At 59.3% G+C, this 27,849-nt stretch overlaps 1 protein-coding gene across 4 annotated transcripts; it reads left to right on the top strand.

Moving 5' to 3' along the window:
* Positions 1 to 601: 601 nt before the first annotated feature.
* On the top strand, positions 602 to 27,617 carry FLNC (filamin C). 4 transcript variants are annotated; one of them, XM_025471592.3, is made up of 48 exons: positions 602 to 1,164; positions 5,547 to 5,795; positions 7,339 to 7,436; positions 7,586 to 7,736; positions 7,835 to 7,953; positions 8,135 to 8,212; positions 8,407 to 8,569; positions 8,732 to 8,932; positions 9,999 to 10,136; positions 10,500 to 10,626; positions 10,780 to 10,916; positions 11,094 to 11,287; positions 11,380 to 11,493; positions 12,117 to 12,260; positions 12,479 to 12,602; positions 12,747 to 12,907; positions 13,111 to 13,201; positions 13,291 to 13,460; positions 13,675 to 13,792; positions 13,883 to 14,145; positions 14,529 to 15,126; positions 15,804 to 15,977; positions 16,091 to 16,253; positions 16,526 to 16,686; positions 17,344 to 17,511; positions 17,602 to 17,725; positions 18,233 to 18,389; positions 18,465 to 18,654; positions 18,852 to 18,875; positions 18,988 to 19,235; positions 19,655 to 19,735; positions 20,043 to 20,142; positions 20,378 to 20,518; positions 20,791 to 20,919; positions 21,012 to 21,185; positions 21,810 to 21,971; positions 22,084 to 22,287; positions 22,725 to 22,877; positions 22,962 to 23,084; positions 23,166 to 23,408; positions 23,573 to 23,842; positions 23,946 to 24,083; positions 24,338 to 24,453; positions 25,017 to 25,149; positions 25,242 to 25,418; positions 25,570 to 25,788; positions 26,375 to 26,584; positions 26,682 to 27,617. In XM_025471592.3, exons 1-48 carry the CDS (start codon positions 810 to 812, stop codon positions 26,867 to 26,869), a joined length of 8,163 nt encoding a protein of 2,720 aa, XP_025327377.1. In that variant the 5' UTR covers positions 602 to 809; the 3' UTR covers positions 26,870 to 27,617. The 4 variants fall into 4 exon arrangements, with proteins under 4 accessions (XP_025327377.1, XP_025327378.1, XP_025327379.1 ...); XM_025471593.3 differs by lacking the exon at positions 18,852 to 18,875; XM_025471594.3 differs by lacking the exon at positions 19,655 to 19,735.
* The last annotated feature ends 232 nt before the right edge of the window (positions 27,618 to 27,849 follow it).

Here is a 27,849-nt window from a genome sequence, read left to right as displayed (position 1 = left end):
TCCAATGAGGCTTTTCTACCTGTAAAGTGGAGGGCCCCAGGCCTGCTCCCTAACTGGCCTGGGCAGTGTCCTGCTTCCTCTCAGTCCATCACAAGCACACACACTTCCTTTCCCCTGCAGGTGGACAATACCCCGGGGCCAAGAGCCAGAACTCGCAGGCCCTGTCGATGGCCCTAACACCGGTTCATCCAGAAAATTCTGTCAACACTAGTTCAGTGTGTTTGGCCCTTAGGCACTAGCCTCAGTTTCCCCACTTATCTCTTTAGCCCCACAGCGTCTGGAAGGGGTGTGCTCCACCTCCGACTGGCAACGCTTAGCCTGGGGTGCCGGGCGCCCTCGCCCCTCGCCTTCCTGCTCTGCGAGCCGCCTCCCCCAGCGGAGGGGCGTCGGCGGGGCGGCGCGGGGGCGGCGCGGACCCCCGCCCGGGCCAGCCCCTCCCGCCGCCCGGCCGTGGGGGAGGGAGGAGGGGCGGGGCCCGCGGGCCGGCGGCATTCCTGGGAGGCCGGCGCTCTGACGTGGGCTCGGGGGCCGCCGCGCGGCGCGGGGGGGGCGCGGCCCCGGGGGCTTCTTAAACCCCCCGCCCCGGCCCGGCCCGCACTTCCCGAGCACCGCTCCGCCCCCGGAGAGGGAGACCGAGACAGAGCGCGGCCGAGGAGCCGAGGAGGCCCGCGAGTCCCGCCAGCCGGGGCGCGCTCGAGAGAGAAGTTGAGAGCCGCGCAGAGCGGCCGAGTCCCGCGCCCCGACAGCGCCCGCCGCAGCCCGCCGCAGCCCGCCCCAGCCCGCCGCAGCCCGCCGCAGCCCGCCGCAGCATGATGAACAACAGCGGCTACTCGGAGGCCGCGGGCCTCGGCCTGGCCGACGAGGTGGACGACATGCCGTCCACGGAGAAGGACCTGGCGGAGGACGCGCCGTGGAAGAAGATCCAGCAGAACACGTTCACGCGCTGGTGCAACGAGCACCTCAAGTGCGTGGGCAAGCGCCTGACCGACCTGCAGCGCGACCTCAGCGACGGGCTGCGCCTCATCGCGCTGCTCGAGGTGCTCAGCCAGAAGCGCATGTACCGCAAGTTCCACCCGCGCCCCAACTTCCGCCAGATGAAGCTGGAGAACGTGTCCGTGGCCCTCGAGTTCCTCGAGCGCGAGCACATCAAGCTCGTGTCCATCGGTCAGTGCGGGAGGGGGACGCGCCCTGAGGATGGGCGGGCCCTGGGGGCTGCGCCGCGGGTGCTGGTGCTGGTGCTGGTGCTGGTGCTGGTGGGCGCGGGGAGCTGAGCTAGGGCAGGGGGCGACCCCGGCACAGCGGGGAGGCACAGGGACTTCCCAGCCCTTCGACGCAGGCCGCACGGGCACTGCCTGCACACCGGGCTGTCCTTATAGGGGCATCTGGGGGGTGTCCGGGGGAGTCCAGACCTTACCGTTCTTAAGTCTTCCAGCCCAGCCTTCCCGCACACACTCCCATCAACCCTCCTCTCCTCATTGTCCCCTTTCTTGCCATGGGGCCATCCCAGCCCAGTGCTTGAGAAGACAGGGTCAGTGCCCATTACCGATTCCTGGGGGTGTCTACTCCCTAAACAAAGTAAATAGCTTCTTTGCCTCCTAGCACCCCCACCGGAGGAGGAGCCCACTGAAGGCAGGTCCCAGCCACTGCCCATCTGAGGACTGAGAGGTGCAGGGAGAGCTGGTGGCTGGGCAGGCATGGGGCCGGGGGCCCTCCACAGGCATGTGCTCAGCAGCTGGGTTCAGGCCCCTGGGCCAGGGCAGGCAGAGCCCAGCCTCAGAAACCTAAAAAGGCACTGAGCGAGTGCAGAGAACCTTAACCCCTGCCTACCCACCTCCAGCTTCAGCTGGCCTGGGAGGGTGCTCCCCCAAGTCCATGCCAGGCCCCAGCCCACCCGCTTGGCCCCCATTGGCTGCAACTAAAGGTCTGGGTTGAGGAGAGGGAGGGGAAGGACTGTAGAAGGGAGGAAGTCATTGAGTGTAACCAGATTTGGAAGGTGTATCAGTGCTGGTGGGGGTGGGGAGGCACTCCAGGCTTGGGAGCTAGGGAGCTAGGGAGCTGGGGGTGGGCTCTGAGTGGCCAGGGGCTGCTCCTCCCCTCCCAGCCCTGCTGTGCTCCCTGCTGGCTAAGGGCCCAGGGAAGACCCCCAACCCCTGTGATAAGCCCTTAAGAGTCTTGCCATGATTTACCGGAAAGGGCCCCTTGGGGTGCACTCCAGGGCCCCAGAAGAGGAGTTTCATATGGAGTCAAGTGCCTTTCCCCACCAGGCTACCCCCAGAGACTTCTCTAGATAATTGAATGTCTGTCCACCCCCACTGTCCCTCAGGGCTTCTCTCGGCCTCCTGAATTAGCAGCTGAAGTCAGTCCGGGGCCCTTTGCCCTGTCCAGTCCTTTCTCTAGGCCTTACCCCTCCTGCCCCAATACTGCCCCCCCACCCCACCCGCTCTGGCCTGGAAATAGCCCTGCCTCCGTGACACAGCAGATGTCTCTGAGCTTTCCAGAAGGACAAGCCTGAGGACAGGGAGTGGGGGAGGGGGCCCTGGTGTTTGTAGTGGGGCTAAAGGCTACATGAGTGTGTGTGTATGTGTATGTGTGTGTTGGGGGGGTCAGATGGTGTGTGGGGGGGGCAGAGACAAGTCAGTCCTGGGGCTGTCATCCCCCTGCATGCTGGGATTTGACCCACAGGACTGACTGTCCCAGGTGGTGTCTCAAGGGCAGGGCCTGGGGCCTTACCAGAGCTTTATAGGAAACTGTTCAGCCTTCCCCTCCCTTCCCCACTGCGGGGGTGGCCAGCCCCTCTCCGGGCCTCATCCTTCCTGAGCGCACCTCTCCCCTCCCCCATGGTGGTGCCTGGCTCCAGCCCCTTGGCTCAGCTGTAGAGGGGCCGGCTCAGAGTAGAGGGGGAAGAAGCAAAAGATGGTTTGGGGGTGGGAGGGACGCTCCTCGGTTCCCGCTGAGAGGAAGGGGAACTGTTCCCCATTTGGGCCAAGTGGCTCACTCGCGCTGATGAGATAAGCTGTCAGCAATTTGGGGCCAGGCCTGAGGCTGAGGGTGGAGGGGAGGGGGCACCGGCAGCAGGGCTGCTCACCCCAGCCGGGAGATGTCAAGGGATTCTCCACCAGGGCTGGCTGTTCTGCTTCCTCTGGTTCCCTCTGGCCCACCTAGTGGTGGGAAGGGGCTGTCCAGGGGCCTCCTCTGGGCATTGTCTCAGGACTGAAATTGAGCATCTGGGCACCTGGGAGGGAGTCAAAAAGTCTCCCCACTTCCCTTTCTAGGAGTGGGGTGGGAGCTGAGAAGTACACCTGAAGGAGGGGTGCTCAGCCTGGGTTGAAGGAGCCTTGCACCCTTACCCCAACACCCCGACCCGGCGCCCCCCCACCCCAGCCCCTCCAAACAAAGAGGCCTAATGAGGCAGCTCTGTGCCGCAGCTGTTCCCCAGTTGCTATTCCTTCTAGAGCCAACAGCTGAGGGAGGGGCTGGAGGGGGTAGCAGCTGTGCCGGCACCTCCCTCGCCCAGGCTCTCTCTCCTCCCCCTTCACTTGAGGCCTGGGGTGGCCTCAAGGACTGGCTCTCAGGCTCCTCCCACCCCTTTGGGGGTGTCCCCTGGCTGGAGAAGTGGTGGCTCAGGGAATGAGGGAGGAAGCCTGGCTCCATTGGAGCTCTCCCTCTTCTGCCTGGCCTGGGGGTGGGGGGGAGTTCAGAGAGGAAGGTCACTGCTCCAGAGCAGGACTCGGGGCCCCTCTCCTGCCCCAGGCTGCAGTGGACCACTTGCTGTCTGGCCCAGGGCCAGTTACTGGGGAGAAACTTCTCCCTGAAGCAAATATGAATGACACCCCCTCCAACCCCGGCAACCTCAGGGCCTCCCTCCCAGGAATCTGGCTCTAGTTTGCAAGAAGCACTTCTGGGTGTGTGAGCACTGGCTTTGGAGGCTGTCAGGGTGGTGAGAGGCTGCGGGGCACTGGGTGTCAAGGCTGTGTGAAAGTATTGTGGACCGAGTGTTTGAGAGAGCGCACTGAAGCACCGGGAGGCCGGGAGTGTGTCATGGAATCTGAGAGCTGCCAAACCATTGTGCTGCGGTGGAGCCAGGGGGAGAGGGGGCGGGCTGGGGAGCTGCGGGGGAAGGAAGGATGAATCAGTGAAAGGGTGGGGGAGCCAAGGGGGCTAGAGCTGGAGGCCGCAGGGACAGGGAGGCTGAGATTCTCCCTCCTGGGGGCTGGTGGGGGTGGGATGGGGTGGAGGATGCTGGAGTTCCCCAGGTCTTTGGTCTCCTAACTGCTTTCTCCCAAGATCTAGAGAAGGAGGAAAAGATGTGTAAGGGGGGGAGGGGTGGCTCCAGCCCCACCCTCTCCTATCTCTCAGGCAACACGAGTAAACAAGGCTGAGTCTCCCTGCCCGCCAAACCTCCTAAAAGTGGTGTTCAGGGAAGCTGATGGATTTCACTCGTGTGCTGTCTTTTATAAATAAGCTGGTTTGCAAAGATCTATACTCCAGGTCACCTTGGGACCTGGATATTTCTTTCTGGCTGTGGAAGGTGAACTAGGCCCCCCAAATATTGGGGGACCTGTTCTGGTATTCCTCAAAGGAAGGGATGGGTGCGGTGTCTGAGCTTCTGAGACTTGAGTCCACATGGGTGACATTCTTCCTGGCTCATGTGAAATCCTACTGGCCCCAGCATTTGAAAACATGATTTTCAAGCCTTACTCAAGCCTGCACTGTACCCCCTCCCTCCTTCCAGAACTTTGTTCCAAAAGCCTTTTATGGTGTTCAGAGGAAAATTTGGCTGGAACCAGGTTAGTTCTATTCCTCTCCAAATTCAGTTTTTAAAATCTTCACCCATTCAACCAGTATTTATTGAGACCCAACCAAGTTCTACAGAGTCTAGAGAAGTAAGATAGTGTCTAGTGTGAAAGAAGCCACACGAAAAGAGTACATACTATACGATTACATTTGTATAGAACTCTAGAAAATGCAAACTAATCCATAGTAACCAAGGGCAGACCAGTTGTTGCCTGGGAAGAGGAGATAAGGAGGGGCAGAGAGAGGGGTCACAAAGGGGCGCATGCAAAGAAATTTGGGGAGAGATGGATACATTTATGACATGGTGATGGCTTTTTGGTTGTATACGTGCCGTCAAAGTTTATCCAGTTGTATGCTCTAATATGTGCAGTTTGTTGTATGTCAGGCGTACCTCAATAAAACTTAAAAAAAAAGAAACAAAACAGCGTCTGTCCCCAAGAGGCTCACAATCCCGGAGAATTGCCCAGGTGCTTGTAGCCTGATGGAGGCCCATGCGTGCACTGTTGCTCAGGTGAAAGCACCTGTTGTGGAGGCACATTGGGAAGCAACCTCATTTCCAGGGGAGAGACCCAAACAAATGCATTAGTCCTCTGGGTCCGGCATTGTGGGAGGGTGAGAATTTGGTAGGCAGAGAAGGGGGCAGGTTCCAGAATCAGGAGTTCTGATCCCCCGTGCTCTAGCAGCAGCTTCAGGAGCTGAGTTGTTCAGGGCAGCCCCTTTGCTGAGTCCAGCTTGTTCTCTCTGCTCTGCAGACAGCAAGGCCATCGTGGATGGAAACCTGAAGCTGATCCTGGGTCTAATCTGGACGCTGATCCTGCACTACTCCATCTCCATGCCCATGTGGGAGGATGAGGATGATGAGGACGCCCGCAAGCAGACGCCCAAACAGCGTCTGCTCGGCTGGATCCAGAACAAGGTGCCCCAACTGCCCATCACTAACTTCAACCGTGACTGGCAGGACGGCAAGGCTCTGGGTGCCCTGGTGGACAATTGCGCCCCTGGTGAGTGGGCCAGAGGGCTCATCATGGAGCCCTTCGCTGGGGGTGCTGGGGCCTGGGCCCGTCAGAATGCATATCTCAGGGCTGGGGGATCAGGAGCGCCGGTGAGGCTTGCCCCTGCTCCAGCCGAGAATCATCGCTGGCAGCAGGCCCTCTCTGATCTGTGCCAGATCCTGCAGCTGCCTCAAAAGGTTCAGAATTCCTCATTTTACAGACAAGGACACTAAGGTCCAGAGAGGGCCAGTGACCTCTCCAAGACCACACAGCTTATTTGTGGCAGAACTGAACTAGAGCCCAAGGCCTCAACTTCCTGCTCCATGAGCTTCCTACTTTGCCACATGGGTACCGTTTCTGCTGAGCTGAAAGAACAGAAATGTGGCAAGAAGGCCAGGAGTTAGGTCCTGAGAAGGTTCTTCTTCGTGAGACCCTGGGATCAGTTTGAGGAGGGGCTGAGGCTGGTGTGGCACTGCCCAGTGGCAGGTGACCCAGCCCTGCCCTCTCTCGCTGTAGCCCCTGGCCTCGTCAGGTGGGAACAGCTCAGGGCGAGGAGACTGAGGCATCGCGCACTAGTGCCTGTCCCATAGGCAGCTCCCTTTCTGACCATCACCTCCCAAGAAGATAGGTCGTTTTCTAACCCGGATAGGTGGATGAGCTCTGCCCGCTGGCCCCTTGGGAGGATCCTCCCCCAGCCTAGGGTCAGCCGGGGAGCAGGGGGTGGGGAGCCAGGGGGTGGGAGGCGGGGGCACCAGTGCCTGGGAAGCATTCCCAGCTGCTGAGCCATTGCCCACAGCTGGTGAGGCCGCCAGCAGTGAGCTCAGCTGTTCCGGCGGTCATGGATTCCAGCCTTTGAGCCAGCCCCCTCCCAACCAATGAGCATCACCCTTCCTCCAGCTTTGGCCTGGACCAAGTACCCCCTAATCTCTGCACCCCTTGACGGGAGTGATCTGGGGCTGCCTCAGCATTCTTCCCATTAGGAGGGCTGGATTTTGGGTGTCCACAGAGGAGAACCCATTCTCTCAAAACATGCCCTTAAGTGCCTCAGTTTCCCCAAGTGGTCAGTGAGGAAGGAGAGGGTGTCTTATGCCCTAAGGCTGATGTGGGAAGTGCTTGGAGGTCTAGGACTTGAGGGTGGCTATGAGGAGACCTTTTGGGGGACAGGCTTATGCAGGATGGGGCCTCTCACCTCCTCTGTGCACCCCCAAGGCAGCAGGAACGAGGCAGGAGGGACGGGATGGGGGTGTCCCCACAGGGTCTGCACTGGGGCCCAGGCAGGCAGGAGGCTGACAGGCAGGGCTGGTGCCAGGCTGCGTCAGCCAGGGCAGAAAGATCTCATTGTTGGTGCTAGGGAGGGCTGCTGTGCCTCTCAACAGTGATGGGCATCCCAGCCAATGCGCCCTAACGTAAGTGGTCAGGAGGCACCTGGCTGCTCGGGGCCTCAAGCAGGGCATGTGAATTCACAGCCTGCGAGGCTGTCGGACAAGGAAATGCTCTGCCTTTGGACTGGCTACTCCCCCCAAGTCACCATCTCCATTTACCATCTTTCCAGGCCTCTGCCCTGACTGGGAGGCCTGGGACCCCAACCAGCCTGTGGAGAACGCCCGGGAGGCCATGCAGCAGGCGGACGACTGGCTCGGGGTGCCCCAGGTACACCAGTAAATGGGGAGAGGGCAGAGAAGGGGGGCCAGCGGGCTCAGGAGGGAGGTTGGGTCTATAAGGAGCCCAGCCAGGACGTGGGAGAGAAGTAAGGTTGCAAGGTGGCAGGCACCCTGTGACTCCATTCCTTTCTGTGGCAGGTGATTGCCCCTGAGGAGATTGTGGATCCCAACGTGGATGAGCATTCTGTCATGACCTACCTGTCCCAGTTCCCCAAGGCCAAACTCAAGCCTGGTGCCCCTGTTCGCTCTAAGCAGCTGAACCCAAAGAAGGCCATCGCCTACGGGCCTGGTATGTGTTGAGGGCCTGGGATTGGATGGACCCGGTGCAGCTGGGTACGTCCTTGGATGGGTCCCGTAAATACCCTGGCTCTGCCTTCTGTCCTTCAGGCATTGAGCCCCACGGCAACACGGTGCTGCAGCCTGCCCACTTCACTGTTCAGACGGTGGATGCCGGTGTGGGTGAGGTGCTGGTCTACATTGAGGACCCTGAGGGCCACACCGAGGAGGTATGCAGAGCCTTTGGGGACCAGAGGGATTGGCATGGGCTTGCAACCAGAGACCACAGGCTGATAGCAGGAATGGCCTGGAGATGGCTGCCAGAACCAGCTGCTATACTGGGGGCTGGGGGAGGCATCCCCGTGGGTGTTGCCAGGTGCTGTGACTTCTGATCTTTTCCCTTCCCCATAGGCCAAGGTGGTTCCCAACAATGACAAGAACCGGACCTATGCTGTCTCCTATGTGCCTAAGGTTGCGGGGTTGCACAAGGTATCTCCCTGCAGACCCTCCCCATTCCATTCTCATCCTTAGCCCTGGTTGAGTGGACCCCTCTTTGCCCACACCCCACCCCATCCCAGCACACCCAGCAGCCCATCTCCCCCCATTCTTGGCTCTGCCCTGCCCCACCACCCCCTCTCAGAATTGCTTTCCCTAAGAAGCTAACACTTGTCCCCTGACTCTAGGTGACCGTGCTCTTTGCTGGCCAGAACATCGAACGCAGCCCTTTTGAGGTGAACGTGGGCATGGCCCTGGGGGATGCCAACAAGGTGTCGGCCCGTGGCCCTGGCCTGGAGCCCATGGGCAATGTGGCCAACAAACCCACCTACTTTGACATCTACACTGCGGGTAAGGGTAGGCCCCAGGGGGATGTCAGGCAGGCAGCCCACAATTGCATTGGGTGATGCAGATGGGGGCCTGGGGCAAAGAGGTGGGCAGTCCCAGAGAAGGGGATCCTGAGCAGCTGTGTGTGTCCAGATCCCAAGCACTCACAGCCTTTGTGCCTGGCAGGGGCTGGGACTGGTGATGTTGCCGTGGTGATCGTGGACCCGCAGGGCCGGAGGGACACAGTGGAGGTGGCCCTGGAAGACAAGGGTGATAACACATTCCGATGCACGTACAGGCCTGTGATGGAGGGGCCCCACACGGTGCATGTGGCCTTTGCTGGTGCCCCCATCACCCGCAGTCCTTTCCCCGTCCATGTGGCAGAAGGTAAAGATCCTTTGTCCCCCACAGTCACCCTCACTGAGGCCGGGACACAGAATTGCCACCACATTCTGGGTCTGAGGGTTTATGGGAAATGAAGGACCCGATCCAGGGAGTCAGCTGAAGCTTTAAAATAGAATAGTCGTGGTGAGGATGTGGGTAGCTCTGGACAGATCTCATCCCGATCATCTCTCCACACATTACTCCCAGGGAGGGTCAGGAGACCATAGGAAAGCATATGAGACAGGTGCCACCTTGGAAGGATTGCAGGGGCACATGTGATGACACCCATAGCCCAGGCCCTCAGGTGGTGACTCCTCCTTCCAGTTTTCTCTCTGCCACTCAGAACCTTTGCCATCACTCGCCCACTCCCACATCATCCACCAGGCCAAGAAAGTGGTGCCAAGTTAGTGCTGTCTGGCGGAGGCGGCCAGCATGTCCATGGCTAACTGGCCTCACCTGTGCTATGTGGCCGGGCCCAGGTTCCATGGTAGGCCAGGAGTACATGTCCTTGCCTAGTCTGTGGCCCCCCACTGGGTTCTCTGCTGAGATCACCATTCTTTGGCCTGTGTTTAGAAACCAGGTCTGGGTTCATTGCCAGTGGTAGCATTCCATGGCAGGCTGATTTCCCTGCCTTGCCTTTGGCTGGCTTCATGTTGAGTATCTCTTGTTCTGAGGCCATGTTAGTGTTTCGTGGCATAACTTAGTCCTAAAGCCACTATGGTGGGTCTGCCTGAGAAGGCCCAGGTGGCTCTAGGTGGGTGCCTTGGGGTGGTCTGGGGCCCTCCCCTATCTCTCTCTGCCCCACTCTCTGCCAGGCTCTGCTGTATCTTTGTCCCAGGCACCACGGACTCTGAGAAGCCCAGCGAGAAGGGTTGCTAGTGGTTCGCTGTCCAGCTTGGCTCTCAGAGGCCCCGGTTGTGTCAGAGGCCCCAGGGAGTACAGGGGGAAGATGCATGAGGGCAGAGCCCTGTGCTTGTGAGGGTCAGGAAGACTATGCCCAGGGAGGTAGGGGATGAGTGGTGAGGAGCCTGAGACAGAGCCTCGGTAATCTTCTCTCTCCAACCCCCAGCCTGTAACCCCAATGCCTGCCGTGCCTCTGGGCGGGGCCTGCAGCCCAAGGGTGTGCGTGTGAAAGAGGTGGCTGACTTCAAGGTGTTCACGAAGGGTGCCGGCAGCGGAGAGCTCAAGGTCACAGTCAAGGGGCCAAGTGAGTGACAGGGCCTGGGTCTGGGGAATGGGAGAGCAGGGAGGAAGTACGGCCAGTGGGTCTGGCTCCCTCAGGGCAGTGACAGCAGTACCATGCCCCCCTGGAGAGGCTCCAAAGAGACCCATCGTCTCTTCTCTTGCCTCAGTTTCCCAACTGCAAGCCGGGAATGATCCTCTTCACCCTACGTGCAACCCCAGGTGTCAGGCACAGGGATGACATGTGATCCCTGCCTGATCTCAGTTCTGCCCACTGGTAGTGCTGCCTTCAGGCTGGACCTGGGTTCCGAGGGCTCCTTGAGGGATGGAGGAACTGTTACTCCCAAACTGTTGATCACACCCCCTTCTCCACCTCTCATCTCCTCAGAGGGCACAGAGGAGCCAGTAAAGGTGCGAGAGGCTGGAGATGGTGTGTTCGAGTGTGAGTACTACCCTGTGGTGCCTGGGAAGTACGTGGTGACCATCACATGGGGCGGCTATGCTATCCCCCGCAGGTAAGCACCGGGCACACTCTATGCCTTCCTGTCTGGGACCCTCACAGGGTGGGAGGAGGGAGGTTGGGCTGCCTGGAACTGTGAGGGAAGAGAGGAGGGCTACCCCCAGCAGAGGTACTTCCTGGCGTTGACACCAGATCCCTCTTTGCCTAGCCCCTTTGAGGTACAGGTGAGCCCAGAGGCAGGAACACAGAAGGTACGGGCCTGGGGTCCTGGCCTGAAAACTGGCCAGGTGGGCAAGTCAGCCGACTTTGTGGTGGAGGCCATTGGCACGGAGGTGGGGACACTGGGTAAGTGGCTGGGTGGTAGCAGCTAGGAATGCTGGGGAGTGGTGTGATGGAGGGACCTGGGAAGTGACTGGGGACGGGGTGGGAATGCTGGGTAGTATCAGGAGTGGGACATAGGGGTCCTGCCTGAGTGTCCGAGCTGCCTCTTGTGCCCTCTGATCTTCTGTACCTTGCACACAGGCTTCTCCATTGAGGGGCCCTCGCAGGCCAAGATTGAGTGTGATGACAAGGGGGATGGCTCCTGCGATGTGAGGTACTGGCCCACAGAGCCCGGAGAGTATGCTGTGCATGTCATCTGTGATGATGAGGACATCCGAGACTCCCCCTTCATTGCCCACATCCAGCCAGCCGCACCCGACTGCTTTCCAGACAAGGTGGGTCCCAGCGCCTGCACAAGGGCCCAGAACTGGGGGAGAGGGCCCTCCTCCAGGCCCTGACCTAGCTCTCTGCTCCTCCCGCTACACAGGTGAAGGCCTTTGGGCCCGGCCTGGAGCCCACAGGCTGCATCGTGGACAAGCCTGCGGAGTTCACCATTGATGCTCGTGCCGCTGGCAAGGGAGACCTGAATCTGTATGCCCAGGTGGGGTACTTACTGCCCAGTCCTGCTGCCCCCATCACCTGGGGCAGGAGCCCTGGGAGGTGGGGGCAGGTGAGAGGCAGAGGAAATTGTAGCATGGCAGGACTGACTCTTATGGATCCAGGAGAACTATGGGAAACAAAATTTTGTGTTTTCTGATGAATTCATAAGAGCATATTTTACCAAAAGTGTATTTTGTTGTACTAATAATTTTGAATTGAAAGATTATTTGATTATCTTTCAAGCCAGTGATAGACTTGGCTTCCCAAATCAGTTTCTCAAACTGGTAGCCACTAACCTCTAGAAGTTAATGAATGTATTCTTGGGTCCAAGAGGATAATTTTTCTTTAAAATGTTCACTATTCAATTTTAGAAACAGTGACTTAGCGCAACCTCTCCCCCACTAACACATTTCAGATGCTTAACTGGGAGGCCAGGCCACACAGATGGCCTAGAGCCAGATCTCTAGGCTCCCAGGGCGGGCCCTGACCACCAGAGCACGTGGGGCGGAGCTCCCTTGGCCTGAGGTCAGAGGCGGTGGGTGAGGAGGGCATGGAGGCCAGCAGAGGGCGCCAGTGCTCTGAGGAGGCCTGAGCACTCTAAGATTCGCTTGGTGATGCCCACAGGACGCTGATGGCTGCCCTGTCAACATCATGGTCATTCCCAACGGCGATGGCACCTTCCGCTGCTCCTATGTGCCCACCAAGCCCATTAAACACACCATCATCATTTCCTGGGGAGGTGTCAACGTGCCCAAGAGCCCCTTCCGGGTATGTCCTCCTGTCTTGCTTCCTGCCGCTGGGGTCCCAGGGGAGGGTGGAACCCTGCACAGGAGATGTTGGTTGTCCCTGGGCCCTTGTCACCTGCTCCCCACCTCACTGTCCACATGGAGGCTAAGATCGGTACCACTAAGGCTGGCCTGGTAGCGCTGAGGAAAGCGGCCTTGTGGGAGGAGCACTGTGCTGAGCATTGACCCCTTTCCCTGCAGGTAAATGTGGGAGAAGGCAGCCACCCTGAGCGGGTGAAGGTGTATGGCCCAGGCGTGGAGAAGACAGGCCTCAAGGCCAACGAGCCTACCTACTTCACCGTGGACTGCAGTGAGGCTGGGCAAGGTGCGCCCAGCTGTGGCTGGGGTGGGGGCAGGGGCCTGGGGTGGGGCTCCTGCTCTGGCTCCACCCTGTTTCTGGGCAGAGTTCTAGTTAAGTGGGTGAGGCTGTTGAGACCCCACTCACGGTTTTGTGCCTGCCTCCCTTCAGGTGATGTGAGTATCGGTATCAAGTGCGCCCCTGGCGTAGTGGGCCCTGCAGAAGCTGACATCGACTTTGACATCATCAAGAATGACAATGACACCTTCACAGTCAAGTATACACCCCCGGGAGCGGGCCGCTACACCATCATGGTGCTGTTTGCCAACCAGGTACCCCACCCTTGGCCTGTGGCAGTCTGGTAGCCTATACCCTCCATGTCTAAGCCAGCAGCTTGATATGATGTCATTTGGGGACAGTTTTGCAGCCATCGATCGAGCACTTCTGTGTGCAGGCAGCATGCTTCAGAAAAAACAAAGGGGACTCTTTCAGAAGCTGGCTTTGCCTATCCTCACCAGGTCTTTTTCCCATCCAGGAGATCCCTGCCAGTCCCTTCCATATTAAGGTGGACCCATCCCATGATGCCAGCAAGGTCAAGGCTGAGGGCCCTGGGCTGAACAGAACAGGTAGGTGTCTGGGCAGGTGCGGGGCTGGGCTGGAGGTGGGGCTGGGTGTCCCCCAGGCCCTCACCTGCCATCTTGATTGGGCTCCCCAGGTGTGGAAGTTGGGAAGCCCACTCACTTCACGGTACTGACCAAGGGAGCCGGCAAGGCCAAGTTGGATGTGCACTTTGCTGGGGCTGCCAAGGGCGAAGCTGTGCGGGACTTTGAAATCATTGACAACCATGACTACTCCTACACTGTCAAGTACACAGCTGTCCAGCAGGTGTGTCCCCCCACCCCACCTCACCATTCCTGGCTGATAGGGTCCTGAATTTCCATTCTCCAGTCTCCTAGGGCCACTTCTGAGTGTTGGCCCCTTTCCTGCCACCCCTCCTCTCTGGCTGTGCACCTCTGGGCCTCAAGTCCATGTTGGCCAAGGGTGTGTTGCCAGGCTATGTCTAACCCACCTAGTTCTGACCTCTTCTCATACCCAACAGGGCAACATGGCTGTGACAGTGACCTATGGTGGGGACCCTGTCCCCAAGAGCCCCTTTGTAGTGAATGTGGCACCCCCATTGGACCTCAGCAAAGTCAAAGTTCAAGGCTTGAACAGCAGTAAGTGGGACAGGAGCTGCCTTGGGAAGTGACCGGTATTGTGGGATGGGCTGGAGTCTCTGTTCATTGTGTCCCTTGCCCTCTCCGCAGAGGTGGCTGTGGGGCAAGAACAGGCGTTCTCTGTGAACACACGTGGGGCTGGCGGTCAGGGCCAGCTGGATGTGCGGATGACCTCACCCTCTCGCCGACCCATACCTTGCAAGGTGGAGCCTGGGGGTGGAGCTGAAACCCAGGCTGTGCGCTACATGCCCCCTGAGGAGGGGCCCTACAAGGTGGACATCACCTACGATGGTCACCCAGTGCCTGGCAGCCCCTTTGCTGTGGAAGGTGTCCTGCCCCCTGACCCCTCCAAGGTGAAGAGATGGCAGCTGGAGGGAGCTGGGGTATGGGGGTTTACAGGGAAGATGGAGGAATCACAGGGGCAGAGGCTAGAAGACCCATGCACCTGGAGTGAGTGCAGCCAAGGACCCAATGCCAAGTGATTCCCCCATCCCAGGGCCTGCCTTTGAGACAGCTTAGTTATTAAGAGTGTGGTATTTGACTGCACTGGGCTTGCATTCCAGGTTCACTAACTGGGACAAATGATTTAATCTGTCTGTCCCCACTTCCTCATCTGGAATTGTTATAAGGACTCAGTCTGTAGTAGCTGCTACATTTAAAGGTGCTTAGCTGGGTAGGGAGCCATGAAGACCAACCATGGGATATCAGGAACCCATATACTTGCTCCTCTTCCTAGGTCTGTGCTTATGGCCCTGGTCTCAAGGGTGGACTGGTAGGCAGCCCAGCACCGTTCTCCATTGACACCAAGGGGGCAGGTACCGGCGGCCTCGGGCTGACTGTAGAGGGCCCCTGCGAAGCCAAGATCGAGTGCCAGGACAATGGTGATGGCTCATGTGCTGTCAGCTACCTACCCACGGAGCCGGGCGAGTACACCATCAACATCCTATTTGCTGAAGCCCACATCCCAGGCTCACCCTTCAAGGCCACCATCCGGCCCGTGTTTGACCCAAGCAAGGTGCGGGCCAGTGGGCCTGGCCTGGAGCGTGGCAAGGCTGGCGAGGCAGCCACCTTCACTGTGGACTGCTCGGAGGCGGGTGAGGCTGAGCTGACCATTGAGATCCTGTCGGATGCCGGCGTCAAGGCTGAGGTGCTGATCCACAACAACGCAGACGGCACCTACCACATCACCTACAGCCCAGCCTTTCCTGGCACCTATACCATTACCATCAAGTATGGCGGGCACCCTGTCCCCAAATTCCCCACCCGCGTCCACGTGCAGCCTGCTGTTGACACCAGTGGAATCAAGGTCTCAGGGCCCGGGGTGGAGCCTCATGGTGAGTGAGAGGAAGGAGCCAGTCAGGGAGCCATGGGCATCAGCAGGAGGGAGGGAAGCAGGGCTGAAGGCTTAGGGAGGGCCAGGGCTGGGTGAAAATAGGGCTTGGGGGGCAGCCTGGAGTTCTTAGGGCTCAGATACCCCAGAGAAGGAACCAAGAGCCAGAGGCTGGGCATGGAGCTTTGCCTCTCTGCTCCTGTAGCAAACCTGTGCCTGCCTGTGTGCATCTTTCTGAGGAGAGCCTAGCTTTCTTGGATCATGTCCCTGACCTGAAAAATCCACACTGTGGAGAGTATAGAGGGAAAGTTTTGGAGTAGAGGGTTAGGAGACCGTTCAGTAAATATAGCTCAGTTCAGTAATATGAGTGGCCACCTGCTGGGGGCCAGCCACTGGCTAGGCGTGGGGGTGGAAGGTATAGGAGAGAGAAGACCCAGACTCACCCTTGAGACTGTGGGACATCTGATGTGAACAGAGTGTCACAGGGTGGTGATGGGAACAAATCAGGGGCTGTGGGAGATGGGCCTGGAGTGCACAGGGGTGCAGAGGGTGGCTGGGCTCAGGCGGGGAGGTAGCTGGCGGATAGGAGGGACAGCCTGGGAGTTAGGGAGAGTGGAGATGTGAGCAACTATGTGAGAGCTGTCCCTGACCCACATTGACTGTGCCTCTCTTGGGACCCAGGTGTCCTGCGTGAGGTGACCACAGAGTTCACTGTGGATGCAAGATCCCTAACAGCCACTGGTGGGAACCATGTGACAGCGCGTGTACTCAACCCCTCGGGTGCTAAGACAGACACCTATGTGACGGACAATGGTGATGGCACCTACCGAGTGCAGTACACCGCCTATGAAGAGGGTGAGAGCATGGGCTGAGGGGGGAACGGTGGGGCTCCCATCACTGCTTGCTCAGTGCAGCCGGGGCACGGGGGCTGTGCACACCCTGACTTGCTGTGTGTGGCCGGCTTCCAGGCGTACATCTGGTGGAGGTGCTGTATGACGACGTAGCTGTGCCCAAGAGCCCCTTCAGAGTGGGCGTGACGGAGGGCTGTGACCCCACCCGAGTGCGGGCCTTCGGGCCAGGCTTGGAGAGTGGCTTAGTCAACAAGGCCAACCACTTCACTGTGGAGACCAGGTATCCTCCCCCTTTCCTAATCTGCCCCCTGAGGCATGGCCATCCTGACCCAGCCATGTGCCCTTCTCCTTTGTCCTTCTGTGTGAGCCTCATCACATCCCCTCAAGGGTGACCTAGGAGCAAACCTCCTGCAGTGCTTCACGTCAACCCCTGTAGCTCCTCCCTCCTCAGCTGGCCCCCTGGTGGCCTGCCCTCCTTCCTCCACCCACCCCAGTCAGCCACTTTTCCCTCTCCCTGTCACTAGCAGAGCTGACAAGTGTGTCACCTTGCAGGGGAGCTGGCACTGGAGGCCTCGGCCTAGCCATTGAGGGCCCCTCGGAAGCCAAGATGTCCTGCAAAGACAATAAGGATGGCAGCTGTACCGTGGAGTACATCCCCTTCACCCCTGGAGACTATGACGTCAACATCACCTTCGGGGGGCGGCCCATCCCAGGTGTGCATGGAGGGCAGGCCGCTGGGGGAGGCAGCAGTGAGGCTGCGGGTGGGGTGGTGGGGTGGTGTGGGTGTTGAGGGCGTGAGAAGCAGGGCGGTGCTTGCTGTGGACGAGATGGCCCCTCCAGTTCATGCCCACAAGTCCAGAGCTGGTGTCCTGGCCCCTCGCCTGAAGCACGAGACTTCAGGGGTCCAGTCGCTCAGACCCAGTCCAGGCCCCTGTTGCTGGCTCAGCGAGGTCGCCTCTCACACCCTCTTGCTCTGTCTGCACCCTCTCCTGCTCCCCTGCAGGGCTGAGCTGCTGGCACACGTTCTGTCTTCTATGATTGCAGAGCTTGGGCATGTTGAAATTGGACTTTTTTGACCTTTTCTAATTTCACACCATCAAAAGTGGATCTTATTTTTAAGATGCATTTCGAGCATTTAATTTAGGAAGGAATTCTTCCAGGCCTGTGGCCCTACGCATGAGGTTTGCCCCGTCGCTGTCTGCAGCCAAGTTTGTTTATTCCTGTTTACATTTTCTTAGCAAGGTCTTAAGCATTTGCACATGTTGGTCTGGCCTCCCTGAGGCATTTCAGAGACCTCCTTCTAGCTGCCTCCTCAGTGTCCAAGATATTCCCAGGCAGGTGGGCTGGGGCTGACGTCCTCCTCCTTGCAGGGAGCCCTTTCCGGGTGCCGGTGAAGGACGTGGTGGACCCTGGGAAGGTGAAGTGCTCAGGGCCAGGTCTGGGGGCCGGTGTCCGGGCCCGGGTACCCCAGACCTTCACAGTGGACTGCAGCCAAGCTGGCCGGGCCCCACTGCAAGTGGCCGTGCTGGGCCCCACAGGTACAGAATGTCCAGGTGGGGGTGGGGGGAGGAGAGCCGGTAGGATGGAGCATCAGGAGGCTCTCTGCTGACCTTGCCTACCTTGTCCAGGTGTGGCCGAGCCCGTGGAGGTGCTTGACAATGGAGGTGGCACCCACACCGTCCACTACACCCCAGCCACGGATGGGCCCTACACGGTAGCTGTCAAGTATGCTGACCAGGAGGTGCCACGCAGGTGAGAACTACTTTTGGGCTCTCACACACTGAGCCTGAGTTCTGGGGCCCTGCTATGGGGGCTGTACCTGCAGGCCATTGCCAGGGTCCTGGGGGTGCCCCTCCCATCTGCCTTGGCCTCACCTGTCTCAATCTCAGCCCCCCAGTCCACTCTTCCTTGGGGCTCCCTGCCTGTAACCCCAGAGAGGCGCTCAGCCGCAGGGGCTCTCCTTGGGTCAGGCTTTCCTGCCACATAGCCACAAAATTAGTGCCTTGGGAAAAAGCAGGTGGTGGGAGAAGGAAGCTTTCCACACCCTCCTCTTTAAACTGACCACAGCATCTTCCGGGGAACGCAGAAATGCTCTGGGTCCATCATGAGCGGGTAACCCCGCAGGTTATCCTCCCACAGAACTCGGGATGTGGGCTCTTCCCTCCTTTCTGCCCTGCAGAATCCTCCCTCCTGCTTCTGTCTGTGGGGAGCACTCCCCCCGGACCTGCAGCCAACTGTCCACCCTTTCTGCCCCTCAAGCCCCTTCAAGATCAAGGTGCTTCCTGCCCACGATGCCAGCAAGGTGCGGGCCAGTGGCCCTGGCCTCAATGCCTCTGGCATCCCTGCCAGCCTGCCTGTGGAGTTCACCATTGATGCCCGGGATGCTGGCGAGGGTTTGCTCACCGTCCAGATCCTGGTGAGTCTGTGTGTAGCTCACCTCCCTGGTCAGGGTTTGGGCACAGGCAGGCCCTGACCTCTGCTTCCCTCCTAGGATCCGGAGGGAAAGCCCAAGAAGGCCAACATACGAGACAACGGGGATGGCACGTACACCGTGTCCTACCTGCCAGACATGAGTGGCCGGTACACCATCACCATCAAGTATGGTGGCGACGAGATCCCCTACTCACCCTTCCGCATCCATGCCCTGCCCACTGGGGATGCCAGCAAGTGTCTTGTCACAGGTGGGTGCCCACCCCCCGCCTTGTACTCTGCTCCTGCTCACCATGGAGCACCCCTCCTAGCCCCCTCCTAGCTCTTCCAGGTCCCTGGCCCAGTCCTTAGGGGACTGCTGGTCAGAGAGCCCACCTCATCTGCCCCCATCCCCCACCCCCTCTTCCTCCCCATGGCTGTGTGGCCTCACACTCTTCTCTGTTTCCAGTGTCCATTGGAGGCCATGGCCTGGGTGAGTGCCCTTTCTCTTCTTGCCATGGGCTGAGGTGGTAGGGGCAGCTGGGAATGGAGAGGGACTGGGCACAGCCCTCATAGACCCTCAACCTGGCTCTTCTGGGTGGCAGGTGCCTGCCTGGGACCCCGCATCCAGATCGGGGAGGAGACCGTGATCACAGTAGATGCCAAGGCAGCAGGCAAGGGGAAGGTGACATGCACGGTATCCACGCCGGATGGGGCGGAGCTCGACGTGGACGTGGTTGAGAACCACGATGGTACCTTTGACATCTACTACACAGCACCTGAGCCCGGCAAGTACGTCATCACCATCCGCTTTGGAGGCGAGCACATCCCCAACAGCCCCTTCCATGTACTGGTAAGTTCCAAGGCCTGGGGCAGTGGCTGAGGAGACGGGCCTTTGGTTAGCAGCAGCAAGAAATCCCAGAACCCATCCCCATGTCTGATGAATTGTGGGCCGAGTGTTCTGGAGTCAAGCCTTTGGTTCCCCATGGCCCTCCAACTTGGGAGTTGAGCACAGCCCCTGTCTCTGGTCCCTCCAGTGGTCGGTCAGAACTCACCTCACTGACCCTCAGGCCCACAGTCCCTATACATCCCCTCAGGGTGGCCCCGCAGGACGATGAAGCCCTCCAGAGGATAAAGCTCATGAAATAGCCATCCCGCCCCAGGGGTAGCCCAATTGCAGGTCCCTGGGCCATTCTCAGAGTTAGCTCCTGGTCTCTTGGCGGGTGTGGACTGGCCTGCCACAACCCATGCTTTCCGTGCCTTGCCTCCCAGGCGTGTGACCCCATGCCCCACGTGGAGGAGCCTGCTGACGTGCTGCAGCTGCCCCGGCCCAGCACCTACCCCACACACTGGGTACTGCTGCCTCCCACCTGGGCCACGCCTCGCCCTCCCCCTGCTCCTTCACTTCTTCCTTCTAGTTCTCTGTGGCCAGGGCTGGGGCATGGTTTGGGGGGGCCATCTTGGGGAGCAAGCGGGTGTCAATCTGGGCAGATGGGCCTCCAAGCTGAGCACCTCTTCTCTTGCGGTTGACACACTTCTCCTGCCACTCTGGCTTCACCATTAACCATCTTGTTCTTTCCTCACTTTCTCCGACTTCAGTTGTGACTCAGGCTAGGCTCCCCACACCTTCCCTGGCCAACCGTTCCTTTCCCCTACACAGGCCACAGAGGAGCCAGTGGTGCCTGCAGAGCCAATGGAATCCATGCTGAGGCCCTTCAACCTGGTCATCCCCTTCACTGTGCAGAAAGGGGAACTCACGGGTACTGTCCTGCGCTGCCTGGGAAGGGGTCACCTTCCAGGCCCAGAGGGGAAGGGAGTTACCCAGGGTCACATAGCCAAGCTGGACAGGGCTGGAACTCAGACTCGAGGCTCCTACATCCCAGTGCAGGCTTCATCTTGCCGCTCCGGGCTGTCTCCTGGTGCCTGAGGGCAGCAAGAAAGGGGTGGGCATGGTGGGAAAAAACGGGGTCCCCTAATAACCATGCTACCTGGCAGGGGAGGTACGGATGCCCTCTGGGAAAACGGCCCGGCCCAACATCACCGACAACAAGGACGGCACCATCACGGTGAGATATGCACCCACAGAGAAAGGCCTACACCAGATGGGGATCAAGTATGACGGCAACCACATCCCTGGTAAGTTGGGGCCGGGCTGGGCTTGGGCTGGGCTGAGAGGAACCCACGGTGACTTCATCCTTGCCTGCCTTCTTTCAACAAACGTCCCTCGAGCACCTGCTCTTTGCAGATGCCACACCAGCCCTCGAGGAGGCTGCTATCTCAGTAGGAGGCAGACTTCCATCAGGCCCCATGGCAGACAGAGAAAGTCAGGGAGTCACGTGGGAGACAGGTGGGCTCAGGTAGCTCCTGTCCTCACTACCGGCACCGCCCCTTCTCTCGGTTGCTTTCAGGAAGTCCCCTACAGTTCTACGTGGACGCCATCAACAGCCGCCATGTCAGTGCCTATGGGCCAGGCCTGAGCCATGGCATGGTCAACAAGCCGGCAACCTTCACCATTGTCACCAAGGATGCTGGGGAAGGTGAGTGCTGGGGAGGCAGAGGGCTGGGGTAGGAGGCCAGGTGCAGGGCTGAGGGCAGGAACATCTGAGCTCAGCCCCACCTCCCTGTACAGGGGGTCTGTCCCTGGCTGTGGAGGGCCCATCCAAGGCTGAGATCACCTGCAAGGACAACAAGGACGGCACCTGCACCGTGTCCTACCTGCCCACTGCGCCTGGAGACTATAGCATCATCGTGCGCTTTGATGACAAGCACATCCCAGGGAGCCCCTTCACAGCCAAGATCACAGGTGGGGCAGGGGTGGGCACACAGGCCTACAGGCCAAGCCCCGGCACGTGCTGGATGTGCAAGCCCAGCGTGTTTGATTGACCCAGGGCGTTAGACTAGGGGCCTCTCTGGGTGAAAGAGGTCTGTTTGGACAAATAGAGAGAACACTCCATTGTCAATAGCAGATGAGGAGTATCCAACCACCCCACATGCTTTCAAATACATCATCTCATTTAGTATTGAAATAACTTGTGAAGTTAGGGTATAATCTCTTTTGATAGATCAGTAGGCCCAGAGAGGCTAAGCAACTAGGTCAGAGCCACATGGAAGGCAACGGTCTACATCATCCAGTCCAGCCTAGTGTTTCAGTGTCATGAAACCACGACTTGCAATTAAAATATATGGATTAGGGATTGAACCCATTCTGGCCTGAGGCATCCACGGGGCAGCCAGGGTCCTGGACCCACCAGTAATCTTTGGTGGCTAACACATGAATGAAGACTGTGCTGTCCTGGGCCTTGGGCCTCTGCCCTTTGAGTGGTCCCATCTGTTGAGTCCAGTGGGGTCTGCTAGGAGGTTTCCTGAGCCAAGAGGACATGGCCTGTCTGGAGTCCTCACAGTCTGACATGTCAAATTCCCCCACCAGGTGATGACTCAATGCGCACATCACAGCTGAACGTGGGCACCTCCACGGATGTGTCACTGAAGATCACTGAGAGTGACCTGAGCCTGCTGACCGCCAGCATCCGTGCCCCCTCCGGCAATGAGGAGCCCTGCCTGTTAAAGCGCCTGCCCAACCGGCACATTGGTGAGCATGGGGCTGTGGGGAGGGACCTCAGGAGGAGGAAGGCATGACAGGAGTCAGGAAGGGGTGCTCTGCCAGGCTCAGGACACCGTGCCTGACCAGCCCCTCTCCACAGGCATCTCCTTCACCCCCAAGGAAGTTGGGGAGCACGTGGTGAGCGTGCGCAAGAGTGGCAAGCACGTCACCAACAGCCCCTTCAAGATCTTGGTGGGGCCATCTGAGATTGGGGACGCCAGCAAGGTGCGGGTCTGGGGCAAAGGCCTGTCCGAGGGACACACCTTCCAGGTGGCGGAGTTCATCGTGGACACTCGCAATGCAGGTACTTCTTGCCCCAGGGACCCCTTGTTTCAGCTGGAGCTTCTAACAAGGACTTGAACTTTCCTGCCCAGGGCCTCCTTAGTCACATCCTCCTCCCTGGACTTCCTGGCCCCCATCTCTGTTGGGATTCACATTCCGGGGTCCATTTGGGGGACTATGCACTTCTCTCAAATGTAAGAGAAAGCTCAGCTGTCCTGAGTTTCTGACTCACCTTCCCTCTCTGGGGGAGGAGGCCTCCTAGGCTCCAGTGAATTTTCTACACTGCCCCATCCCTGGTCCTCTGGTTCAGCACCTGGCCCACTCCTCCTCCTGCAGAGCCAGCTTTCATTACTCGTTGTTATACGCGTCGGCCACCTGTTCCAGACAGAGCCTGTAGTGTGGGCAAGGGAGAGCAGAGTGGCAGGGCCTGAGGGAGATGGGTCCTTGGTTTCCTGCCAGGTTATGGGGGCTTGGGGCTGAGTATTGAAGGCCCCAGCAAGGTGGACATCAACTGTGAGGACATGGAAGACGGTACATGTAAAGTCACCTATTGCCCCACGGAGCCTGGCACCTACATCATCAACATCAAATTTGCTGACAAGCACGTGCCTGGTAAGCTGTGGGCCACGGCTGGGCAGGGAGAGGCTGTGAGGCCAGTGGTCTGAGCTACCCTATCGCCCCCCTCCCCTCTTTCAGGAAGCCCATTCACTGTGAAGGTTACCGGCGAAGGCCGCATGAAGGAAAGCATCACCCGGCGCAGACAGGCGCCTTCCATCGCCACCATCGGCAGCACTTGTGACCTCAACCTCAAGATCCCAGGTGTGACTCGGAAGAGCTGGGGCGGGGCTCTGGGGAGGGCACGGGGCCTCCGACTCACCTCTGCTGCTCTGTGTCTCCTAGGGAACTGGTTCCAGATGGTGTCTGCCCAGGAGCGCCTGACGCGCACCTTCACGCGTAGCAGCCACACGTACACCCGCACAGAGCGCACGGAGATCAGCAAGACGCGGGGTGGGGAGACAAAGCGCGAGGTGCGGGTGGAGGAGTCCACCCAGGTGGGTGGAGATCCCTTCCCTGCTGTCTTCGGAGACTTCCTGGGCCGGGAGCGCCTGGGCTCCTTCGGCAGCATCACTCGGCAGCAGGAGGGTAAGCATGGCTGCACCGGGCCTTCTGGTCCGTGGGACAGGGTGGGGAGGGCACGGGCAGCAGGTGTTCTGGGTGGAGGAAGAAGCTTTACTGAGGAGGGAGGGAACGTCCAAGGCTGCGAGCAGCCCCAGTTTCACCTTGACAGTAATCCACACTCCCTGCAGGTGAAGCCAGTTCTCAGGACATGACTGCACAGGTGACCAGCCCATCGGGCAAGATGGAAGCCGCAGAGATCGTTGAGGGAGAAGACAGCGCATACAGTGTGCGTTTCGTGCCCCAGGAGATGGGGCCCCATACAGTCACTGTCAAATACCGTGGTCAGCATGTGCCTGGCAGCCCCTTTCAGTTTACTGTGGGGCCACTGGGTGAAGGTGGTGCCCACAAAGTGAGGGCTGGTGGCACAGGACTGGAACGAGGTGTGGCCGGTGTGCCAGGTGAGGGGCAGGGGCTGGGCGGGGGGGGGCGGTGGCCCCAGGGCAGCCGGCGGGGTGGCAGTGGTGCTAAAGAGCTGCCTCTGCCCTGCTTCCCTGTCCCCAGCCGAGTTCAGCATTTGGACTCGAGAAGCAGGTGCCGGGGGCCTGTCCATTGCTGTGGAGGGACCCAGCAAGGCGGAGATTGCTTTTGAAGACCGAAAAGATGGCTCCTGTGGCGTCTCCTATGTTGTCCAGGAACCAGGTGAGTGGTCCACGCTGGAGGCAGAGGCTGTGCCTGCCTGACCCTTCAGACTGGCATTCTGGCCAGAGCACAGATGGGTCCCTGCTCTTTCTCTGCCCCATCTCCCTCTACCCCCACACCCCCTGGGGATGGGAGTCTCTCTCCAGACCTGAGCCCTGGACCCAAGGTGCCTATCCTGGGATGAGGTGGGTGGGTGATTCCACCCCTACCACCTGCCATCCAGGGGCCTGTGCCAACCAGCCTTCGTTCCCCAGGTGACTATGAGGTCTCCATCAAGTTCAATGACGAGCACATACCAGACAGCCCCTTTGTGGTGCCTGTGGCCTCCCTCTCAGATGACGCTCGCCGCCTCACCGTCACCAGCCTGCAGGTATGTGCCCAGGGGTAGTAGGGTCCCTCTGCCATCCTAAGAGATGGGCAGGAGTCGAAGGCAGGTCAACATGTCCAGGAGCTTAGCAGTGACCTCAGTAAGGACAGTCAGCAGAAATCTCCCTCCCTCCCAGTATCTGTACAGCAGGGGGCGCCATGTCTCACCTCCAGGATCATCACACACTCCTTCTCCTAGTCCTTCCCATTGAGCCACCTTCTCTGGGGAGCACCCCCAGGCCAGTCTAGGTTACATTTTCCTTCCTTGTCTGGGCCTCTGGGCCATACAGCACTGGCCTCCTCTATCGTGTGAACCTTACCTCCTCAGCCAGAACAGGGTACGGCATCTCCTCCCCCACAGTGCCCAGCACAGCCAGGTGGGCGCCAAGGCCAGAGGCCCAGCCCCTGCCTCCCAGCTCCCATAGCCTTGTTGACTACCTTCCTGAGCTGGGCCAGGCTGGGGCTGGGAGCCTCAGGCTGGGCGGGCAGCGAGAGCAGTGTCGGGCTGCAGAGAGTGGTGCTCCAGACCCTGCCCAGGAGTCTGAGCACCCTCTGTGGCCCCTGCAGGAGACAGGGCTCAAGGTGAACCAGCCAGCCTCCTTCGCGGTGCAGCTGAATGGTGCTCGGGGCGTGATCGACGCTAGAGTACACACGCCCTCGGGTGCAGTGGAGGAGTGCTACGTCTCTGAGCTGGACAGCGGTGAGCTGCCCCAGCCTTGCCCACCCTGTGCGGCCCTTCTGGAGTGGGGAGGGGAAGAGCAAAGCCTCACTCGCCAACCCTCTGCCCCACAGACAAGCACACCATCCGCTTCATCCCCCATGAGAACGGCGTCCACTCTATTGATGTCAAGTTCAACGGTGCCCACATCCCCGGCAGTCCCTTCAAGATCCGTGTTGGGGAACAGAGCCAGGCAGGGGACCCAGGCTTGGTGTCAGCTTATGGTCCTGGGCTTGAGGGAGGCACCACTGGTGAGTGCCTGGGGCTGGGGAAGAGGGCTGGCTATTGGGGTGCTCGGCCTCTGGTCCTGCACTGCCCTGTCCTGGGGCACTGAGTCCCTGCAGGGTCTGCTCTGGGCCCCAAGCCCTTCTTGCCTACAGCCTTGCTGCCTCTGTCCCCCAGGTGTATCATCAGAGTTCATTGTCAACACCCTGAATGCGGGCTCAGGGGCCCTGTCTGTCACCATCGACGGCCCCTCCAAGGTGCAGCTAGACTGTCGGGAGTGTCCTGAGGGCCATGTGGTCACTTATACTCCCATGGCCCCTGGCAACTACCTCATTGCCATCAAGTATGGTGGCCCCCAGCACATCGTGGGCAGCCCCTTCAAGGCCAAGGTCACAGGTGAGTGCCCTGGTTGGGTGCATCCTTCCAGCCCAGCCTGGATGAGTCCAGTGGCCATTCACATTGGGCCATGTTCTAACCCAGGAACCACGGGCAACTAACCAGGAATAAGGTCACCTGGCCTCCCACAGCACACCATTCTGTGATGTCATGGAGAATCATGTTTGAAATCCATCCGTTGATTACTCTTTTCCCTGCAGTGGCTCCCAAGCTTTAGCTTAACTTTCTGCCCTCCTGGCTTCCTGTGTTTCTGGCTTCCTAGAAGACAAAACTCAGTACATATTTAGCGAGCTTTCCTTTTCAAAGCACTGAAGGATTATGTGGATATGTGTTGTTTTCAAAGCAAGACTCTTACCCTATGACTTGGGTTCCCAGACCAAGCCAGGGTGAGGGCTGGAGCCATCAGAGGCCCAGGACCTCGGGATGAGCCAGACCTGGTACACATCGCAGGGCTTGTTGGGAACTCTGGAAGCCACAGCGGGGGAAGCGATGTGGCCCATGGGGGCTGTCAGTGCTGGCCGAGGGTCTGCTGCCAGGGGACGTAGGCCTCTCACACAACTCGTGGTTACCCCACTCTGTTCCTCAGGTCCCCGGCTGTCTGGAGGCCATAGCCTTCACGAAACATCCACGGTTCTGGTGGAGACCGTGACCAAGTCATCCTCCAGCCGCGGCTCCAGCTACAGCTCCATCCCTAAGTTCTCCTCAGATGCCAGCAAGGTGGTGACACGGGGCCCAGGGCTGTCCCAGGCCTTTGTGGGCCAGAAGAACTCCTTCACTGTGGACTGCAGCAAAGCAGGCATGCGAGGGAGGAAAGGGGTGGTTTTCTCGGGTGTGAGGTGCCAAAGGGCTGCAGGCCCCCGGTGTGAGCCAGCCCCTTCTGTTTCCTTCTCTAGGCACCAACATGATGATGGTGGGCGTGCACGGGCCCAAGACCCCCTGTGAGGAGGTGTATGTGAAGCACATGGGGAACCGGGTATACAACGTCACCTACACCGTCAAGGAGAAAGGGGACTACATCCTCATCGTCAAGTGGGGCGACGAAAGCGTCCCTGGAAGCCCCTTCAAAGTCAACGTGCCCTGAATCCCAGAAGTGCCTCCCCCAGCCTCGGCCCCCACCTCCAGCCAATGCACACACACACACACACACACACACACACACACACACACCCCTAGATGCACACACGCAGAGTCAGACCACGAACACCTGCCCTGGGGTGTGAAATGAGGGGCAAGGCCTCCCCACCCTGCCATGCCCCCGGGGGATGGAGGGCCTTATCTGTCTCAGGGCAGTGCACCTCCCATCGAATGTGACATGAGGGCAGGCTGGGGGTTGGGAAGGGGTCAGGGAAGCCCCGAGTTTTCTGGTGGGGCTGAGGCCAGTGGGGAAGCACGTGTTTGGGGGTGTCTGCGTGTGTGTGAGAGAGGTTACCCTCAAGCCGCACTGCCGGCCAGACCACCTTGCTAAGGACTGTGTCTGGCCCCTCCGGTGGCCCCACCCCCAGAGTGTGAAGGACTTGGAAAAGAAAGCACAATCGGAGGAGAAAACAGACCCAGAACCAGCAGCAGTGCTGGCTCGTGGCCTGGCCCAGAGTGATTTCTATCTGCCCGCCAGGCTTCCTGGAGGACTGCTTTCTCTCTCTCTTTCTCTTTCTCTCTCTCTCTCTTTTTTTTTTTTTTTTACAGTTGCACAGCTCTGCCCCATGAGGGGCCTTTTTTACACACTGCGAGGCCCAGCTTTCTGGGGGGATTTTTGCACATATCAGGCGGCTCTGCTGGGAGTCGCTTACGTGGAACACTCCAAATAAAGTGTGGCCTGTCGCAGAGGCTTAGCTCTTCTTGTTCTCGTGCTTTCTCTGGGTGGCCACCACCTATTTGGCGGGGTCTGGGATTATGGCAGGATACCTGAAAGAACCATTGCCAGGGGCCTCAGGGATTAGTTCTCAGACTCCTAGACAGCTGGGGAGAGCTGGGGGGGGAGAGGGAGGTGAACAGTGTTCTGGAAGACTGCCCTAGACTACTGGGAGGCCAGCTTCCCTGCAGCCTGGTCTCAAAGACGTTCCA

This window comes from Canis lupus, chromosome 14, assembly GCF_003254725.2.
Source record: "Canis lupus dingo isolate Sandy chromosome 14, ASM325472v2, whole genome shotgun sequence".
Classification (NCBI taxonomy): domain Eukaryota; kingdom Metazoa; phylum Chordata; class Mammalia; order Carnivora; family Canidae; genus Canis; species Canis lupus.
This window is presented reverse-complemented; position numbering and strand designations above follow the sequence as displayed.